This window comes from Bombus vosnesenskii, unplaced genomic scaffold, assembly GCF_011952255.1.
Source record: "Bombus vosnesenskii isolate JDL3184/JDL3185 unplaced genomic scaffold, Bvos_JDL3184-5_v1.1 scf7180000013352, whole genome shotgun sequence".
Taxonomy (NCBI): Eukaryota; Metazoa; Arthropoda; class Insecta; order Hymenoptera; family Apidae; genus Bombus; species Bombus vosnesenskii.
In genome coordinates this window covers 4,139,608-4,160,231 of record NW_022882988.1, presented here as the reverse complement: position 1 = coordinate 4,160,231, position 20,624 = coordinate 4,139,608, and the positions used below count along the sequence as shown (strand labels likewise).

General features: G+C 43.8%; 1 protein-coding gene across 9 annotated transcripts in view; it reads right to left on the bottom strand.

Annotated features, from left to right (window-relative positions):
* The window catches only part of LOC117236967 (protein Fe65 homolog), a 146,198-nt gene that overhangs the window by 54,117 nt on the left and 71,457 nt on the right, over nt 1-20,624 (bottom strand). For 7 of the 9 annotated variants that reach the window (XM_033500445.1, XM_033500443.1, XM_033500442.1 and 4 more), the window contains one exon: nt 5,427-5,745. In XM_033500445.1, the coding sequence (XP_033356336.1) occupies nt 5,427-5,745 (319 nt within the window). Of the gene's footprint in view, nt 1-5,426; nt 5,746-7,086; nt 7,169-18,270; nt 18,273-20,624 lie in introns of those variants that run through there. The other 2 variants (XM_033500449.1, XM_033500447.1) reach the window with 2 other exon arrangements.

Below are 20,624 nucleotides of genomic sequence, written 5' to 3'. Positions count from 1 at the left end.
TTAAGCGCGCCGGATGGCCGGCGTTCTCGTCCTTCTCTAGCCTCTGCTATGCTTTTGGAAAATATATAATCCAGACTGTGAATCGTGCACGTCCAGCTTGGTACCTCTGCTCCGACCGCGCTCTATCGGCCCTTCCTTCCGTTCGGTAGCAAATTTCCGCTCTCTGGCGGCACGTCAACGTTGAAACGCGATTTGTTCGCTTTCGAGCGCGTCGAATTTCACGGATTTCTCTCTATCTCTTCCTCCTCTACTTTCTTTTATTCCTCCCTAGATTTTGTCTTCCTTTAAAGAGAAAATAGGAGCTCGTTGAAGAGGATCTTTTCAAGAAGAAATTCGCAAGACGAATGGCAAAGACAAACGCCGTTAATTGATAACGTTGGTGTCTCTTAAGTCATTCCTTTGATTTCTACTTTTGATCGTTTTAGCTCGTTTCATCGTGAAACATGTTACTTTCAGTTTTCCTGGTAGACACTCGGATTTTCTCAACTTTCGTTTCCCTCGTCTTTATCTCGTCCTCTTTTGAATCGAATCCTTTGAATACCTGCCTTTCCCTTCTGGTTTACCTTCTTTTGGTTTCAAAGAACCAGGAGACATCCTTCTGGCGGAGGAGAACAGAAGCAGTTCGTTGCCTGTCACCTAACTTTCTCTCATCCCTCCCAGCGGCACCGTCAGAGTGGAACAAGGTTAAGGGTTGTAGGCGGAGATTCGACAGAAGTATGAGAGATAGCGGCAAGTACGAGCAAAGTTTGTCGCAAGTTTAGATGAAGTTCAATCTCTGAGCCAGGCGGTCGTTGCAGCTCTCTACTCATCCGTCCAACGACCCCTTTTTTCGCAGGCTTATCGTCTAATATCCCACCTCGAGGGCCGGAGGTTGGAACGAAATATCAGGACATTTCGCGTCTAGTCCCATCACCGTCCAGTTTCGCTTTCTCTGTTCTGCCGAGAGTTCGTCCAGTTCTCGCTCGTTCTTCTCTCGCCTTTGACAAAGCGACCGACCCTCGAAATTGCACCGACTCTTCTCCAAGCCATTTTTGCCAGCCGAATGTTACCAGATACCGTCTGGACACCGGATACGGTGACGAACTTTTCATCGTAGAACTTCTGCAATCGCGATGGCCATTGGGTTTTCCTCTTTCGCCATGGCCATTAGGTTTTCCTCTTAAAGTTTGGCGTAAGCGAAGATCGATGCAATATTTTGGCGATCTTACAGTGATGACGATGCAAGACTGGGCAGGATTGCATTTTTAACTTTATGCAGCTGAATGTGCGCCTCAGTGGCGGCATTCGAAATTTCATTTCAAACTGTAAACGTTTGATGCTTCGACTAATTGGTAGTACCATCGAAGAAAATACGGCAATCGCAAAGAATTAATGACACAATGTACATGAGTGTAATGTTATGCATGCGTTCTCCGACGAACAGAAAATGTTGCGAAGATAGTAGCTGCATCGCGTGTATTTCGTTTTTTAGTGAATCAGTCAATTCAGCTCTCCGCTCTTATGTTTCATTTCGCAGAAAGATAGTTCGTCAGATGAACGACTAAAGTGGAATCGTCAGTTTCGAGAAGTTTCGAACAGCCGATTCTGAAAGGCTCTAGACAATCGAATCTACATTTCGAACATTCGATTCCGGAAGATTCCAAATATCCAATTCTGGAAAGCTCCAATTGGCCACGATGACTTCTAGAATAGCTTCTTCGCTAACACTTCAAACTTTCCCTATCCATTATAGAAGATGAACTAGGTAAAATCGAGACCCCATGATATTAGGCAGATCGCTTAAATTTGGGGGAAAAGTAGCCCGGCAACTTATCGTGTAACTTTGATCGTCTACCGTGTAATAGTACTGTATCCAACCAATGAACTTACCACACTCGTACAACGTTCCCTTCGTTTCGACTTTAGTATCTGTCCACCATAATTTCTCGTAAAGAAAGACGTAAATCGTTTATCTGAAGCCTAACTATCGGAGCAGAGTTACTATACGCAGAACGCGTAAATGAATTGGAGCGATCCCAAGTTTGAACGATGTTCGATGCGACGTAAACGAAGTTATCCGGGAAGGTTGCGGGAAAAGATTTCGCGATCGGCAATTACCGCGGACGGTTGTCGAATAATCAAGCACGTTATTAGGTTACCGATTTTCCGGCGACGCGATGGTGACGTAGCCACCTCGGATGCATGAAATTATACGAGCACGTCAAGCGCCTAACAACGTAACACTGCGTACGTTTCAGGCGCATCAACGCAAACGAAGTTAACGTTACACCCACGATGAAAGCGGGTCGGCCTGCAGGCAGGGAAATTCGCTTTTCCACTCTGCTTCGACCGTAAAATTCGATCAGTTGCGACGGATTGTCATTCGCCGATAGCTTCATTACCTTACTATGCGTCGGACCTGGCGACAGGCGTCGATTCCAACCGATGAAACGTCCGAAGTGTTTGTTTATGTAGTTTGCGAGCATTCAGATGCATCAGTGCGAGCCTTTTAACCATTTACCTCGTAGCAGCATCGACAGTCACGATTCCATTCATCGACAGTTGTGATTATCAAGATTTCTTTCTCGTTTTAGCTTGGAGATTTCATTCGCTGATATTTTTCCTTCTTCGATGCGACAGTATATTTCAAATCGTTATCCTAAAATATCGATGGCGAGTGAAGAACGGTTTTCTTTTTTTCCAGTCGTATTCAGAATTCACGATTAATAGGAGAAGAGTGATCGTCTTCGTGGAAGGAACACGGCATCAAAATACCAGGGACGATTAAGGATCTCCTTTGGTCGATCGCCTATTGAATCCCTTCACCGTAGAACTTTTTAATTGCTTGAACTGGATGCTTCAAAGTTCGATGTCACGGTGGCGTTCCCTCTAGTCTGTTTCCTGGGTTTGCGGCCATTTAACCAAGCCAACGGAACGGTGGACTGAATTTAGGCAGCTCGAAGGGAAGACAAAGGAGAAAGAAGAGGTAATGAAGGGTGGTACAGGAGGAAGTCGTCGGGACGAGCAAGAAGAAGCCACCTTTCACGACGGAACAAGAAGTATGCGGCCTCTGCCAGACGCCAGGCGTTTCCTTAATTGCATTTTTATGTTTGTCCGGATTTCCGAGCAGCGAAAAGAAGACGAGGGTCAAAGGTATAGAAAAAGAAAAAGAGCAGACCGAACAAAATGAAATGGCGAAAAAGCAGTAGTAGTTCATTAAAATACGTGTTGATTGAACGCGTCGAAACCTGGTGCAGCTAGAGTGTGTGCGTTCACAGCAGCTACGATTCTTTTTCTGCCTCATTAAACTTCGTTATAGATAATTATTCTTCGTGAATAAACGAGTTGTTGGATGACCAAATCACTGACTCATCGACTGGTAAACTCTAAGTTCGTCCTTTTCTCTAATATTTCAATGTACAATTGGTTTTCGCGTTTTTAGCTCGGATCCTAGACGAATTCGTAAGATGTTGAAAGACGAGGTAATAGTAAGATAGTAAGGCAGTTCAAAATGCTTAAGCCATGTGATAATATATTTATCAACTCCAAAGACTATCCTTTTAACGTCTGTTTCTTTTTTAATATTAATACGATGTGCAAGTTTCTCGACGGCCTTCCAACGAAATATCTTTCTCACTATAAAACACAATTTTCGATCGTTTATTGTGGATGAATCGTGGCGACAAACTCGTCGACGATCGTGAAAAGCGATGACGAAACCGGAGGAACGTCTCCAATCTAATTCTGAAATCGACGAAAAGGAGCCGCGATCGAGTTCACGGAGACCTCGTTTGCGAGATTAACGAGTCAGGACGAGACTTGGGGTAATTCCAAACATCGCCGACAAAAGGTCCTCGAGACGAAAGGACTTAACAGCTGGGCGAGAACCGGAGTGTCGAACGAAGGAGACGCGGAGAGTTCCAGGCCGTTGAACAATCGCGAATACGGGAGGGCCGGTGTAACAGTCGCGTTCGAATAACTTGGAACGGTTTGACGAAGTTGCTCGTTCGATTCATCGGTGCTGGGTTCGTTTCTCTACAGTGCGGAAAAAGTCTTAATTCGCCATGATTTCAAAAGAATTCCGATCAAATTGGAAAAATAGACATCGAATTGATGAGAATCTCTTGTTTCATGGTTTTCATCGAAGGGAGAGAGGAAAAAAAAAGAAAGAACAAAGAGGGAGAAACGACGGTTCCCTTTAAGGTGGTTCTCAACGTTTATCAGGGCTCGATAACAGCCGTGGAAGACAAAGGAGTTTCGATGAGAGTGTCGGAGCTGAACGAAGAGAAGTTTCAGTGATCGAACAAATACCTAGACCCTCCCTCTCGTGTAACAGTCGGGAATAAGTTCAAACTGGCTTGTACCATCGACTATACGTTCCTTCTGTCCGAGTCCTTTTCACGGATCCGGATTTATTGAAATTTTATGCGGTAGTCCGATGAGGTCCGACTCGGGACTTTTATCAACGATTCTGCCTGGCCGGATCTTATATTACCTAGGTACGACCACGAGGAACATTCCCAGCGAGTCGATTTCTCGATTTCGCTTCGAGAAGCCGATTTCTCGCTTATACGAAGCTTTCGACAGCCGCTCGAGAATATTACGAATAAGGGAAACTCGGAGAACCGTTGCGAGCTCGCCACCCGTTTAAAAGCAGAAACGTAATGATATTCTGATGAAAATGGTGGATTCCTGTGACGACTAATATAAATCGCGGATTATATTATGGACGTTCTGGAAATCAGATTATCTGTTTCGTCAAATCGAGTATATTAGACATTACGTTATCGATTTTAGATATACATACGGTAGAAGTTTAATTATACAAACTGATCGTAACACAAGCTGTTAGAACGATCAGATTTTTCGACGATACAATAACTTTATCTTCATATGATCGTTAAATATCAGAATTAAACAAAAATAAATATTTTTATATAAAAATGTAATATTACCTTCAGATTTATATTCTAAATTTTCTGAATCGAAATTACGATAATACATTGTCTCTTTAACCGGTATTCGGATAGTCGGGATTTCCGATTTAAGACTATGAGAATGACACATGATAAATTATATTTCTCTTATTTTAAAATTCTAGTCGTACATGCCATTAAACTACCCTACATTTCCAAATGTCTTTTTGCATTTATTTCTGGAATTACACATGTCTTTTTGAAAATATATTGGAATTAAATATGTCTTCTACGTCACCTACTTTTAATCTATCAGTATCTCTGTATCTATCTGATTATTTTCTTCTTTTCAACTTTTATCAAAAGTGGATTTATCATGTTTAGCCCGTGTGGTCTGCTCATTTATGTCTATAATATTTTCGCATGTATCCAAGAATTTAATCACGACCACGTTCTCCGTTTCATATATTATTCGCGAACGTGAATTCGTATTTAATGTCAACGAAACGAAATTAGCGAATCTCTACTCACCCTAGGTTATGGTTGTCGGTATTGTCCGGTGCGTCCTCGGTCACAGAATCCTGTGTGAGTGGACCTTGAGTGACGTCAACCCCCATGCTGCCTAGATCCAATGTGGCATACGTTCTGCGGGCTTGCACCCTCGTACCACCGCCTCCGCCGCCACCGCCGCCGCCGCCAGTCACTTCGCCGCTTCTGCCACCGTTTCCGACCAATTCCTGATACAATTCATCGTACAGAGAGCTGCCGTTCTCATTGCTGTTCAAAGCATCGTCCAGGCGAGCTGGGTCCAAGTGATAGTTGGGATTCTCAAAGGAGAGGAGACCGTTTTCTGAAACACAATGAGAAAAATTTCTGTGAATTAAAATTAATTTAGCAACATCGGTAGAGAATTTGCTTAAAGGCATACGCAGGGAAACGTTCATCGGAGTATTTGATCACTTCACAGTGGAAATTACGTATAGGAGACATCATAGCAGGTGGACGCGACATAGCGAGTTGTAAAATTCGTCGATGACTAACACTTACAATTTTCGATGGCTACAGTCACAACAAGTAATTTGAGAGAGATTTGAGAGTAAACTGAGAGATATGCGAGAGAAGTACTAGAAGTCATAATTTACATTCTGGTAGTTTCGAATTTGTAATTCATCGTTCAATTGCTAAGGACGATAGACATTTATTTGAAAGGACTAAGGCAGAATGTAAGGAAAGAACTTCCATTCACTATACGTAAAGAAGTTATTAATTAAATAATGGACCAAATGATAATTATACTTATTTTCGGTCAAATTAGTGTTAAATTACAGCGCATTAGGTTTTATAAAAACAGAAAGAAAACTTTCCCAAAGTGCGAAAAGATTTGATCTCGATGTTAGAGGATTAAAATCATTGAGCAATAGTTCTAAATTATATCTTTCGAAGGTCGCCCGACTGTTTCGTGAGACTGTTTTTGTAAAACATGCGTCAAACCGACACGCGCGTGCTGTTAGTCGTGAGGCAAGAGACTATCGGTAGATTAAAAACGGAGGTCAAAGTTTAGTTTTGCAAGAGCCTAAGATAGACGTAACCATTGAATGAGAAGTATGTAAAATACTACTGCGCATATATAGAAACTAAAGCGTTTTAGTCGCCTGATGAGTTTGCGTTTGACGAAGATGTGATAAAAGCCCGGGTACGAATAACCAGATAGTTCTAGTTCTAATTTTGGTGCCACTCGTAGAAAAGTGTGGTTGACGTTACGTTAACGAAAGCGTCACGATTTGCTCGTGATATAAAACGCGAACGAAAATAAATCAACGGAAGAAAAATTGAGAGATCGTTCGAGCGGTAAATAGGAAACGAAACGAAGGGTATAGCGGATCAATCGCGAAGAGACGACCTCGCGAGTTGAAATACGCTCGAGAATCCTCGAGAGGGAAGACCAAAAGTCTTCTTCTTGACGGTGTAAGAGGATTAAAAACATTGACCGACTGATCAGGTCTCGTATAGGCTGAAGGTTGGAAAGCGTAAAAAAGGAGTGAGTTTCAAGCTCGCAGTAACACAGAGAGAAAGAGAGAGAGAGAGAGAGAGAAAGAGGCGGAAACAGAGACAGAGATATACCGATGATCATGATGACTACTATTTTAAACATGATATTTTATATTTAGCACGGTACGTTTACACTACTCACTGATGCTCCTTAGCAAGACGACAGTAGTTAGAAGGACGTTGTACAGAAACCGGCATAAAGCATCCATGCCGACGCGACGCCCGTCATATCGTTAAAAAAATCTGGCCGGTTAATCGTAAAACGTTGCGAAGAACCTCCATGTACTTATTGACAAACTATCGGGTATATACACGGTGTACAGACACGCTGGCTTGTACACAGAGAACAGGCCCGAAGAATGTGTGTGTCTGGCTACGTGTACGTGTATGTATCTGGGTGTCTAAGACGAATCTCCTTGGCCTCCTTTGTCCCTTCCTTTCTTCCTTCCTTCCTTTCTTCTATCCTTGACACTCCTATCTCTTCTGCCGTCTACCTATCTCCCTCCTGTTCTCGGTATTGATTCAACCGCGGGCTTTAAGCTCTGTACTTCGAGAGCTCGAGCTTCTTTCGGTCAAATCGACGCGGAATTCGTGTTCGACCAGAGTCGCTTGTCAAAAAACGCGCCACCTTTCGTTAGTTGCATCACTTTCCATGGATTAAATCAAGAATCGTGTTATTATATTTGAAATAGCAACTGTAAACACGATAGAGGAAAACACTGACGAGATAAAAATATGAATGAAATTAATCGAGCGGACATATGCACGATTACAAAGTGTTCGATCAAAGACAAACTATTTTTAGTTCGCGAATTTCTGTCCCATACGCTTTTTCCACGGATCTGAGGAAACAATGGGGCCATCGACAGGAGAGATAATTAACCGATCGAATTACGCGAACGAAAGTTGCTTCTGCAACCCTTTGATGCTACCTCTTTCGGCTAATTCGACGTTTGTTACGACCCTCGCCGGTTTTCATCGACTGCAGCTATATTTCTGCCCGGAACAAGAGGGTAATCAGTTTTCTCGCGTTTCATCTATCTCTGACACACGAACGACCATGAATCATCCTTGTTCGCCGATTTTACGATCCGCCACGTTGAAAATTTCCCGATCGACAGAGTAAAAAACGAGTTCGTTAATTTCCAGGTGCTCGACTTCATGATTATCCTGAATGTCCGATAAAAGTTGAACGACTCGAGGGGGAAGTTCAGATGAATCAGCGAATGGGCGGCATGGTTAGGGGCGACAAATTGGCCATGTGGTCGCGTGCTCGTTACACGTGCCACGAAGTAGATACTCTAGTGTTTTGTTAACATCGATACATCTCGTTATTTCGAAAACAGCTCGAAGGAACGAAGAAGGAAGTACAAAGAATGAGAGAGAGAGAGAGAGAGAGGAGGGGAGAGAAAGGGAGCATGAAAGTTTTAGGGGAAAAGGAACGGTTGGAAAGCGTTGGAAACCCGAAGGTTGATTTTACGGCACTGCCGTTAGCAAGAAAAGGCGAACATGGCTATAGCAAAAAGAGCGAATTCGTGGTAATTGTCCGCGATAGAAGAACGCTCGTTTAGATTCCATTAACTTCTTTTCGTGAATATTTTAGCTGTGCAATCGGCTTACGATCTTTGGATGGTTAATTATTTAAAGATCGAATGGCGGAAGGAAGCAAAAGGAGAGCGTGTAATTCGTAGGGTAAGTCCGATGGAAATGTGCGAAAGATTTCGTTAATTCAGGAGGGACGTCGGATGACTCAGCAGGAGGGTGGATCGTTCGTGTACGATAAATTGGCTGGCGTCGCGATCATATTGCCGCATGTTCGTTATAGATACGACCGAAGAAATGCAGTTGCAGTTGCGAGTTGCAGCTGCAGCGGTCTTTTCCAACGGACTTCGTTATTTCATAGAGAAAAGTTTCCTCGAAGTGGTCGAAGAGCGAAAACTTTACACTTATGCCGTGCGTCTGTCGCTCTACTTTCACCGGGTAAAGAAAGAATGCAAGAAAAACAAGGAAGAAAGAGGACGATATCGTTCGAACGTGGCCAAATTCGTGGCATCGATTCGATGTTTGCAACGATCCGAGGTTGGTTAGGAGACCGCACTGCGGAGGAAAACGACACGCGGCGAACAAGAAAATAGCAAGCTTGTTCTATTTTCTCCTTCTCTCCCTCTCTCTCTCTCTCTCTCTCTCTCTCTCCCTTTCTGTTTGCAACTTTTTAAGTCGCCATCGAAGTCAGCAAATTCCGCGGACGAGCGAATACCGAAACGAAGCCCCCGAATAGTGCATTTCGTTATTTCGACCCCGCAAGGGAGGAGAAGAACGAGGAACAGTCTACGGGAAGAAGTAACCGGAACGTAGGTCGTACGCGAGAGTTTGAAAGTTTGGACACGCTTTCGGCGTTAGAACCGGAAGCAAGGTGATGGAAAGAGTACGAGAAGGGCGTGGGAAGGCTGAACAAGGAGGACAAGGAATAAGGGAGGGAGAGAACTCCGTCACCGCCCCTCGATGAGTCACCCTATCGATTCCTCGGTCGAGTCTAGGTAAAGTCTAGGGGGCGAAGGGGCTCTTTACCACCAACGAGTACCTCTCCTCCGTTTTTTTCCCTTTCTTTTTATCCCTTCTTTTCTTTGGCCCCTTCACCTCTGCTCTCCTCGCGTTCACCCTGTCTCTCTTTCTTTCTTCCTTCGTCCACGTCCTTACGTAAGTCCTTTCCACGGAATATTAAGTTTCATGGGCGCGGAGCAACCTCCGCCCCACGAATTGCGGGGATCACGTATCTCATAAGTACCGGAGGCGATTGACTATGTCCGTCGAGCATTCCTGGGACCGAGGATGGCCATTTTTTAACAGGACGACGCAATGCAAACCAATTTTCCTGGAGGTCGATCGACGATAATTTGAATATCCAATGTCTCGATTGAAAGTCGACTTCCTTCTACAATTTTCTCAGACGGATTAATTCGCCGGTTAGAGACGAAGGAAAAGAAAAGGAAAATGCATGCCGTGTTTGTTTCGTTTGTAACGGAGTAACAGAATAGCTCTTGCGCTGTATAATACGAAATAGCAGCAGAAAAATCCTTCGCGATCTACGTTCCATTCTTCTCGTTCACGGCTCACCGCGATAACATTCTTCACGGGCCGAGAAATAAAGTGATTCTCGACCCCACGTTAACCCTTTCACGGAATTCAACGTTTATTCGAGCCCGGCCTTGCGATTACGGTCTGGGCCGGCTGTCGATGCTGCCCGCTTCTTTCACAGACCCTTCTGGTTTTTTCCCTTACCCCCATAACAATAGAGTTACGGTCTTAAATGTTTCTCGCACGAGAGACTATAGAGAATGGGGTGCAAAGAACCAAGCACCGTGTCTCGTTACGGCGAAAAAAGGCCGAGGCAATTTCAAAACCCATCGTTAACTTTTACAGCGCGCCGAAAATGTTGGCGGACCTTCGAAAAGGTTAAGATTTTTTCAGGTAATGGCGTCTAACACTGTCTTCTCCCCTTCCGTTGAATTTCTATTCGTCGCCTGTCCGAGATCCTCATAGCCGATCATCGTGTTCTCCAAATATCCGAAAGCGGACGAAGTCGACGTCTCTTAAGCGATCGTTAAAAGACACATTCGAAAGACAAATTTATTCGAGATCCCGATGCTTCTCTGTATACGTACGGACGTATATGGTCGTGTAACGAGACGATGGAGCGAAGTATCAAGATATTCGAGAGGAAAGATTGAATGCAAACGATGAAACAACTCAGAGAACTATTCACCGTATTTTTGCTACATTTCCATTGCTCGAAACGAAAGTCGATGAGAAGGAACGACAAGGATAATGTTAAAAAAAAAAAGAAAAAAAACGAGGACAAGAGCGGGAAAGAAAAAAAGCGACGAAAAGAATCAAAGAACAAGAGCATCCACCCCTCCCTCTGCGCAACCACTCTTCTCGGTTCCCCCGTTCATTTTCGTCGAACAAGCTACGAACAATCTCGTTCGAGGGCAATTGGCCTTTCAGCCCTTTTTTCGCTCGACTCTCGCAATACCGTTTCCCGAGGATGTACGTAACTCTGCATGATTACGTAGATTGGCTTCACAGAAGGATGCTTATGCGTATTTTTTGTCCCCTCCCAGCAACGAATCGTCGACTATATCTCGACGATCGAACCACGTATACTGTATACTTTGGAAACGGTCGGCCCGTTGGCGCTTAGACGTCCTGGCGCCATTCACCTACGGCGCCGCACGCAACCCTTAAACACTATTAGCCGCGCCATACCGCCTCCAACTAGTCTCTAACCCCGCCTGTTCTCGCCAACAACGTCGACCTCTCCCGTACGATCTTATCTGGCTTCTCGATACCGTTCAACGGTCACTCGGAGTGGACCAATAAAGTCTTCCGTTAGACTACAAAGTCATCGACGTGTTCTCGTTACTTTATCGAATATCTTCTTTCGATACTATAACCGTGGTTCAGGATGTTTCACTGATGCACGTATGACCGCTAAAGAAAATTGATGCATTGCATGATATTATTACCGGATAATTGCGATCGATAGACGACGATAGTTCGACGTGCTTCGTACCGTGGCTCGTCAATGATTTACGTCGTGTGGGCCGTGGACTGGACAACGATATATCATTCTCGTACTACGTCCACGCGGCGCCTCGAATATCCTGGTAACTGTTTTTTAATAAAAGCAACACGATCGGTAAACCATCAAGCACATTCGACCTTTTGCAGTTTCACTAGTGAAAATTTCGATCGTATCTCGTGTGACATGATGGGTAGTTCCAGTGATTAATAGTAATACGTATAAAATGGTGTATTTACTAGATATAACTTTATGACTGTCATTGGGGAAATAGACGCAGAATCAAAGGTCTGCGTCTGATCACGTACTGACCGCTTTCACTCAGAAATATTAGCGTCACTAACAATTCGTAACTCGTGTGAATTTCGGATGAAAGGCGTGTTCCGATCGTTTTCGCTTAAACGTACTAGCGGCAGTAGTGGTGAACAGTAAATCCTTTGTTTAATACGTTCAAACGTTTAGTAACGATACGAATAAGATAGTATCTCCGCGCGAAACACTTGAATTTTTATCAACGAGAATAGGGAAGCAAAGTAGATGGAAGACGCGTTCGTGTCTGACCAGACACCGGTCGTTTTCACTTAACCATGCTAGCGCCAGTAAAAAGGGTCATGGGTCGGTAGTTAAAACCTTCCTGCTGGTTTATGGTTCGTGTAAAGTAGGGACGTTCAATGAATATGAATAAGTGACAGTCTAATTCGCAAAGTATACCTACACGCCGATGCCAGGCGTCTTTTTCAATTCGTCCTTTTGGCATCCGGTTTCAAACAGTCTACTACTTAATGCCTCAGACGGCTACTTTTCCCGATTGCTATTTGCCGATGCGTTAGCGCGCGATTTAATGAAGAGTAAATGCTCTCGACCCAAGGACGCTTTCATAGAATTTCTTTCAACTCACGGCTTTACTCTCCTCTCATCATTGGAAATGTATCATTTGCAATATTGGCGTTTGAAAAGCAGAAAATTATCAAATTTAATATCTCCTACGCGATAGTTTGAACGAGTCAACGACGCGGCGTTATATTTCTGGCCATCGAACGTTTCGTATGTCTCGTGAGTGACATGGCTTTCAAAAGGGTTATCGAATTTTGGCGATGGAAATTCAACGCAAAGAGCTCTGACGAAACGGATTTCTTCGTGACGATGACAGCTGCTTCGTCACACGTTCGACTCAGGGATGATCTGTAAAAATAGCCGTTCCCACGCTTAGTCGCTCGAAGAACGACGTAGCAAGGGGAAAAAGGCCACGGGTTGATACGTATACGTAGGTACGTGGTATGCGACCACGTCTGTACAGGCAGCGCTAAAAACGGCAACAAAACAGAAGTGACTGAGTCTGGCACCAAGCCATACGTCGCGGTAACGCTGACTCGAGCTATCGATCTAATCGTAAGTGGTTCTCCTGTCTCGCGTGTGTGTTACTGCAGAATTCCGCGTGCGAGTAATTGCGATCGACCGGTAGTTTCGACGTAGAATTGAGATTACTCGATTGGAATGCCCGGTGACAGGCAATAATTTTGTGTCAGGTCAAGGAAGAGCATGTGCAGCGAAGATTTTGGGTGTTTCTGACGTGTTTTCATAGGGTGAAAATAACCGTCTCATGGACTAACGCATCGTAGAAAATATTAGGTCGGTGTATGTAAAGTGTTGCTTTTGAAAATATAAAATTACGCCGATACGTAGCTTGTTTAAGGCATAAAATATTTGATTAAAGTAATCTTCGCGTAACTCAACGCGCTTTCTCAATGTACTTAGACCATGGCAAATAAATTTATGTTTCTAATTATTCATGGCTTCGCTTTTTCCAAATTTAAGGCCATAAGAGAACTATCCTCAGATTTTTCTTACGAATCTTCGTAGCATTCGACGTATATGATTTGCAACAGATATCTTCATCTTCGGTATGGTTGATCGACGACGGGATAATATTTCATAGATGGTATTACGTATTTCGTACAATGTAAACTGCGGAAAAACATTTTGCACGTGGCAATTTAATAAACAGCTCGCATCGTTTCTATCAGACGATCATTGATATCTTCGTACATCGTTTTATGAAAATTTCCGGAAGCAATCCTTAACTTTATACAGCTGCAGGGAATATTTTATCTTCTGCCGAGATGAATCCTTAGAGAGAAGGGTACTGCTTCTTAAGGATTCCGGCTGATCGCTATTAAGACGAATTATGCAAATCTATGCGAACGTCAGAGCAAAGTGTGGCTGCGTTTCAACGTAAGTCAGAAATCCAAGTTTGCCTGTCCTCGTGTTCTCCGTGCACGAAGGGAGAAAAGAGCGAGAGGAGAGACATTCTAGAAACTAAGACAGAGAGATAATCTAATTTGACTGCGTCTTCTGGTCTGCTTCGTTCGTCAACCGCCATCTTGAAACCGTTCGATGTACCCGTCGGATGCGAATCGATATTTCAAGGACGAGCTGTCGTACGCAAAGTACTGAACGACGATCTACCGTAGTTGGCGGACAGAGAGAAAGATCGAATTCGTATTAAGGAATCGAGGGAGGAAGAGAAGAAGATCGGCAGGATACGGTGGAATAAAGAATATCGAGTAGACGTTTTGTAGGTCCTATTTACCTTTCCCGTTGAATAATTTAACTCGTGTCTTCCTTGATACCAGCAATGCTCTGGAGGACAACAATTTCCAGTTACACGCAGTGATAAAGTATGAATTACGGCGCAAGGAAGAAAACTATTCGTCACTTTGTATTCTTTTTATTTATGGATCTTCGGTGGAGGATCGGTTGACACGAAAACGGCGATACGCGGCGCGAAAGTTAAGCAAATTCGTCTAATTACAAGATAGTCTGGAAAGTTCGAAAGGTCGTGCTAGTTATCAGAAACCGTTATACATGTCGTCGGCGAGACAGAAGCTGTCTGAGAAGCGCGAGTCGCGAATCTGTGTACTCTGAAACACACAGAGACGCGGTACGTACAGACGAGAGGAATACAATTGCACTGCGACGACTTTGAGTGTGCGCCATCACACGAACGAGGTTGGGGTTCGTCCTCGTTAGATTCGCATTTAGATTAAACTCGGTGCCGCGGTAATAACCTAAGTTTGGTCATCATTTTTTCCTCCTCCGGCGGCACGATCGCACTCGAGCAACTCCTCTTGGTAATTCCAGGCGGCCCGATTTCGGGCAACGAGCGTTGCCAACTTCTGGATATTCGGTTAGAAAGTATGTCGAAGATTTCCCTCAGGGAATCGTATGGCGACGATCAACGTGTTTCCAACGCGATTTCTCGTATAAACGTCCACATCTTTCGAACGAGAATCTTCGTTCGGTCGGTGAAATGAAAATTCAACGAATTAGAAGAGGATTACGGATGATGGAGACCGATAAATCCCGAGCATGATGCAATTTTAACGCGTTCCAAGAGGGAGGTTGCGTGCTCGCACCACGATCTAGGAGCTTTATCGCGCTTTGCGGACGCGCTCTCCATTTCGGATCGTGCTCGGTTCACGGGGAATCGTGTTGGCATATGTACTTAAGCGGCATGAGACCGAGCCATTTCGTACGAGCGGCAAAGCCACCAGCTAGATATTTCTGCCCGTACTTTCGATCGGCCATTTTTCACCTAAGATCCCAACGCGCCATAAATCAACTCCCCTTTAACCTTTTATGTACGAAAATCCTGCAGTACTTTCCCTTGTCGTCTATTAAGCTCTGCGCTTGTACGACTATCTGCATTTTTAACGTAACGACTTTTAGTTTCGTTATTTGAGTAAGTAACGCGCTTCGCTAAGCTGAATGGAATTTTCACGACACTTTTTTGCTGAAACGTGATTTAGCGCGAGATTACAGCTTGACGACTTACCGCTGCTAATAAATACCATTGCATAACGGTGAAAAGCCTGTTAATGAAACGAACAAAATTTTACAAATAAATTCTACGAACTGCACAAGTTATCCGATTATCGTATTCGAGGAAAAATTGTAATATCGTAAAAGAGAAGTTTATAATCTGTAACTCGTAATTTGCTGGCATTATTTGCCGGTGAATCATCGCGCGAGTGGACCCTCGTCCTATCTACTATTCACGACAGAAATGTTTATCAAAAAATTTAACGTTCGTATTTCATACGAAAAGTGACCAATGTCACGAAAAGACGGGGGTTTTGACTTCAGCGATACACAAGTTGACCTTGTCTGGTTTCTCACGTGCCTTAACCCCTTAATGTCCATCGAGCAGCACGTACACGTCATACAAGCGGCTTAGATACATCTTTAAAGCGCGCCCGTAAAACCGATATTGCGCCGGTATCTGGTGAAATTTTTACCAAGGAAGGAACCGTCGTACTGGCATCCGTTTACCGTTTCCGCGCAATGGCATCTCGACTAATCCTTTTAACTACACAGGCAACCGACTTTCTCCGTGGCGTTACGTTTAGTTTACGACATGCCGGTTTTATTGACTCCGCTCACCCTTCTTCTTAGATACCGGTTTATCGTACGTTTGATCTCCCGAGAATTTTCCGCTACGATCAATATTGCGAAATAATTTCTGTCGTTCCAAAAGTGCGGCTCCCTCGAACGGCCGGTAAACCGCCCAACGACGCATTTGGTACACGTATCAGCCGTTTGTTTATGGCGCCTTTCCTTACGACGACGACAGCGGCGATCCTATAGATTATGTAAAGAGAACGTAATAGACTCTAGAACCAGTGGATTACAGGATTATAGGGGAAACGCGGCTGGTACACCTCTTCGACGAAGAAACTATCCCGGATTACAGCTGGACGAGACGGGGCTTTGATTATCTCGTACACGCTACCTTAACACTGTTGCATTACGTATTAAACGAGAAGCGTTGCAATGTTCGGACAGTCCTGTTGCGCGTACAGACGATACAATCGTAATTCGATTGTTCAACTGAGTAAGTAGCGATAACACTGGCGGAACCACGATGCTCTCTTCCTATGCCGAAACTACGTTAAAGGAATTGCTGCTGCCTCCTTCTAACGACGTTTAACTTCCGTACTAACATAAAATGTACGTTTTGCAGCCACCTTTTAAGCGTTTAGCGAGCCTGATACGCGTTAGCGATAAACTATGCGATTTATCGCATGCGGTTAGAATTTTCCCAGAAGAAGAAAGTTTACCTGGAGTCTGGGAGAAAGAAACTTCTCGATTAGCGAGAGCGGAGACACGCCACTAATTACGAAAATTGAAAAATACGGTTTTACTCTTTTTTCAGTTCTGTTAAAAAATTTATACGTATTGGATTTTAACGCGAGACGAATTCCGTATAGAAATTCTGCGAATCGGGATAATGGTAGCTTCCGTGAATTTCATATTGTTCCTGTAACGTAGCGTTTAAAAGCCAGACGCTACCGCGTCGTATATAATTTTAGTCGCGAAACAATAATAATTTCGCGAAAAAATATTCTCCCTCCGGATCTTCGCCGTGAATTTTCCGGCCGGGCTTCGGTAACAAGAGTCGACGTGAATTACGTGGGAAGCGGATGAAACCCGGCTGGTATCGTTCGCAAACCTTCCGCCCGCACGAAACCAGTTGCAAGAAGCTTTCCCGAGGCGAATTTTGCTGTTGCAAATTTTCCCTGTTACATCAGCGGCAACAATATCTGCCGCGATATTAGTTATTGAACGAAAAAAAGGTGCATCGATCGGAAGACGCGTGCGATCACAATTACGTTCGAGTACAGATTACAAAAATACGATGCCAAAGGATATGAGAAAATTGTTATCAAGATGTATATATGATCCTCGAAATGTCATATCTAAAAAGAAAAACCGGAATTTAAAATTGCCTGAACGAATTTTAATTCGTATTTGCATTTAAATTTGAATTTTAATGCTAGTTCGAATTTGAACTTAGAGCCATGAATTTCAATTCGAAGATTCATCACTGAATTTGTATTTGAACATCTAAATTTGAATCTGAATACAAATACAATCTTCATGGGATGAAGATCATTTTTCAAGGTTTTATCCCTAGCATTAGAAAGAAAGAAAGAAAGATAGGGCGAGGGAGAGAGAGAGAGAGGGGGGGAGAGAGGGAGAAAGAGTTGTCAAACAATATTGTATCGGGGCAGAATCGTTCAAATATTTGCGCAAACATTCGTGAGAGCGTAACTTCTCCACTTTTTCCCATCTATATTGCGTTTAATCTGGAGAGAATTGTCTGTTCTCGTTGGGAGATCGGGAAGCAGGCATTAGAGGTGAAACGAGGTGCAATATGGACGTTGGTATCGCTCGCAATCCTTTCGCGGTGGAAGGGGTTATAAGGAGATTTCCCTCTGGCGGTGCTCCGAGTTTTCACGAAATATCAGCAGCAATAACAGTATTTCTCGCGATATTAGCTGCTAGTCGTTTAGTTCTTCCAGCTCGTAACCCTTCCACGATGTTTCTTCGGCTGGCCATTTCTCTTCCGCGTTTCCGTAAATTCTCCTCTCGCGTCTTTTAATTGATCCAGTCCATTCTGTTCGTTGGCTTTCACCCTTCGAGGCTTTTCATCGGGCTCGAACAATCGTCGAAATCGTCGGGACGTATCGCTGGCGAATCGCCAGTCAATGGAAAAGTAGGCGAGGCTTTAAGAGGTTTTCAATAGTAGCCAGCTTGGGCGTTCCGTTATTTCGCTCAATGTTATTCAGAAGTCGAAATCAATGAAGCCAAGATCGAACGATTTGATGCGTGTTACCGATCGTTTTATATATTTCGTTATTATAACCTTATTTATGGTTCTAAAAAGTCTTAGAAATATACGACTGTGCGTTATATCCAGGACTCTAATATATCTTCAAAATCCTTCAAGATAGGTGTTGATAAATTATACATATTTTAACCAATTTCGAAAAGTATTTTCATTTATACGATGCTATTAAATCATAAGAACAAGAGACTATTCGTTACATTCAAGATCCTAATAAATATCTAACAACCTCTGGAACAAATACGAATAAATATTGGACGTTCTTTGAACTACCTTAAATACTCAATTATCGCGTCTCATTCATAATTTAACTCACAATCAGAGATTCCAAGGATTCGTACGACGATAGAACGAAACTAGTCGCCTCTTTGCAGCTCCGTCTCCTGGAATTTCATAAAGCCGTCTTTGTATCGACGCTCAAGAGAGAGAGACGCGCCGAAAGGACAAAGCTTTCTGGCAAACCCCCCGAGGAAGCTTCTGTAACTGCGTCACGAAGCCATGGCTTCTTTTATATCGTCCATTCCCGTTATTGCTAGCCATCCAACCCGCGACTGTCCTCGTTTTCTCACCTTATAATTGACTTACGGACTATGTGTCTTTGGTCCGGGTTGGGAAAAGAGATTGCAGAGAAGATTTGCTGGCTGTTCGCCAGCCGCCAATAAGAAGCAACGAAAAGCGACGAGTTTCCCGCGGCCAGTCACGAAACGGTTTTACGTTCCTCGATCGATCGATAGTTATGCGGTGCCGAAGCTCCTTGCATGCCTGCAGGCGACGATAGACGATGCTCCTTGCAACGTTTCGCAACAGAACGCCATCAGAAACACTTTTCGTGAGCCTCGGGAGTGATTCTGTGTATAACGTTTCTAATTGAATTTAATCGTCTCAACACGGATTGTGAGATGTTTGACGACGCTTGTTTATTACACGTTTATTAGTTATTAGGACAAACTTTTTATCTTCGGTACAAAAGATATTTGAAATTATTTGAAAATGAAAGTGCGAAGATGGTAATGTTATCAATTCATCGTCTAAAAATAACAAGCTATATTTCTATACGTAGGAAACTAATATTTTCCCACGATACGATGAATAATAGATCCATGAGAGAAAAGGTTCGATTTGTTAAACGTGAAATACAAAAGCAGCTTGGAACTTTTGTACGAAAAAAGCTCATTCAACGATTTCAATATACTTTTCCATGTAGATTGAAACCCTTTCGTGCCTGACAAAGGTATTTAAAAACCTACATTATATATTGTGTATTGTATAAAACATTTTGAAATGTATCATTGTAAAAAGATACAACAGAAAGAAAGAAAGAAAGAAAGAGGGTAAGAGTGAAAGAGAACATGAAATACGAATGTTCGAAAACATTTAAGCGTTCGGACGAACAGCTTTGCCACGGAAGTCGCGATGAGAATGTTGGCGGAATAAAGGCGGAAGATGTTCTTCCTCTGTTACGAAATCCGAAACAGTATCCTCTCGCAAATTATCCGGGTCGTCTCGCGCGCTTGGCGCGGCAGTTTCACGCGCGAACCTTCATAAATCGCTGCGCGATAATAATCATACCGGAATACATGAATAGCCGACGGTAATGAGCCTGCACGCGTATTCTCACTATATGTTCCGGGTACCGTGTAAGTCTCTCTTAATGCCGTTCACATCCCTGTTCCGTTCGAGAAAAACGAACTTTCCGCATTATGGAGAATTATGCGTGCTCCTGGAATTGCGACGTATCGCGGAGACGATGTCGGGTGTGGCATGGAGCTCGCTAGCGCGCGCGCGCGCGCGCGCTCCTACGATCATAAATAAAATATGAGCGATATGCAAATGTGATGCAGCGTGCTTGTTAATTAATAGACTGGCTTGAAATTGGCGACGGAACCAAGCGCCTCGTGAAACTTCTTCCTCCGCCCCTAGGGCTCACCACTTGTAACGCAGAACGAGCGCCATTAATCGGTCGCGTCGCGCCAACGACCGTCGTAAGATCGTACTTCGCGATTAAACGGCAACGTGAGCGTTTACTCGACGATTTTGTATCTTGCCGCGGATAATAAGCGGGGAGAAAAGTGCTGAACGAAATAGCGCACTGAGCGAACGAGAGCAGATTCGACGGACGAGAGGAGGATGCGGCTGAAAAAAATGCTGGCGCGATCATTTGCAAGGTGGCGGTAAAGCTCGTTGACGAGCGACGAACCGGTGAAAAATTGGTTTCAGTCGGGAAACAACGCGTATTAATGGCACGAAAAGGGAGGGGGGTGGGAAAGATAAAGGAAAAAATCGGCGCGTTTAACGTCGTACAGAGAGGGTAAAGGAAAGCGAAAAAGCCGGTCGGTAACAACCGCGGCATACGCGTACGACGAAAAGAGGGTGAAAGAGTACTGCGGTGGGGGGTGGTACGTGGCGT